Here is a 1,130-nt window from a genome sequence, read left to right as displayed (position 1 = left end):
TCTCTTTTGACCTCGTCGAAATTGTAAAAATGCCTCTTTAATATACACTAATGGACAAAACTAAGGAAACTATTTCAAAAACCACAAATATTTGAACATATCACAATAAAAAAACAAAATAATGGATAGAATGTCCCTTATTTGCAATGACTTCTGCGCATCTTTTTGGCATTGATTCAAGAAGGGTGTTGATTTTCAACATATCCATGTCTCTCCATGCTTCTTGAATGGCTGCTTTAAATCTGCTTTATTTGAGATATTTTTTTTCCGAACCTGAACTTTTAATTGACTCCATAAGTTTTCAATTGGATTCGGATCCGGACTTTGCGCTGGCCAGTCCAAAATAGCAATCTTTGCTTCTTTAAGCCAGGAAGTAACTATTGCCGCTTTGTGTTTCGGGTCGTTGTCATGCTGGAATATCCAAGAAACGGGCAGATTTTCGTCACAAAATGGTTCCATTGTATTTTTAAGAATGTCTAGATAAAGAAATCTGTCCATTCTTTCATCAATAAAATAAATTGGACCCATTTTAAAACCCGAAAAACATCTCCAGAGAAGAACTGAACCTCCACCATGTTTTATGGTAGGTAGTGTATACTTTTGGTCATATCTTTTGTCCACGGTCGCCTTATCCATGAAATCCCATCAGATCCAAATAAATTAACTTTTGTCTCATCGCTAAATTAAACTTTTTTTCAAAATGTCTGATCACAATGTAAATACTTCTGTGCAAATGCAAATAGGGACTTTCTGTTTTTCGAAGAAATAAAGGGGGTTTTAGCTGGCCGTCTGCTTACTATGCCAACTTCATTACATCGCCTTTGTACAGTCTTATAACTTAGATTGTCTACACCCAATTCGTTTAAAATTCCTCTTGCAGACAAATTCGGTTGTTTCATGGCTATACGTTTTATCTGTCTGTCTAGATTTTTGTTGGTTTTTCTTGGCCTACCACCACCACGTCTACAAATAATCACGTTTCCTCGAGTCTTGTATCTACTTAAAACTTTGGATAGCACAGATTTATGAATAGAAAAATGTTTTGCAATATCAGCTTGCTTTGTTCCATTTTGAAAAACTCCAATAATTTTTGATTGTAAATTTTGAGATAAATACCTTCCAGTAGGCAT

The 1,130-nt window shown here is 35.0% G+C and overlaps 1 protein-coding gene across 1 annotated transcript; it reads right to left on the bottom strand.

Annotated features, from left to right (window-relative positions):
- Positions 1 to 695: 695 nt before the first annotated feature.
- LOC136344210 (paired box protein Pax-1-like) lies at positions 696 to 1,130 on the bottom strand. The gene has a single exon (XM_066291443.1). The coding sequence runs from the start codon at positions 1,128 to 1,130 to the stop codon at positions 696 to 698; it is 435 nt and encodes a 144-aa protein (XP_066147540.1).

This window comes from Euwallacea fornicatus, chromosome 2, assembly GCF_040115645.1.
Source record: "Euwallacea fornicatus isolate EFF26 chromosome 2, ASM4011564v1, whole genome shotgun sequence".
Lineage (NCBI taxonomy): Eukaryota > Metazoa > Arthropoda > Insecta > Coleoptera > Curculionidae > Euwallacea > Euwallacea fornicatus.
Note: the sequence above shows the minus strand (reverse complement) of the source record. Positions and strands in the feature narration are given on the sequence as shown.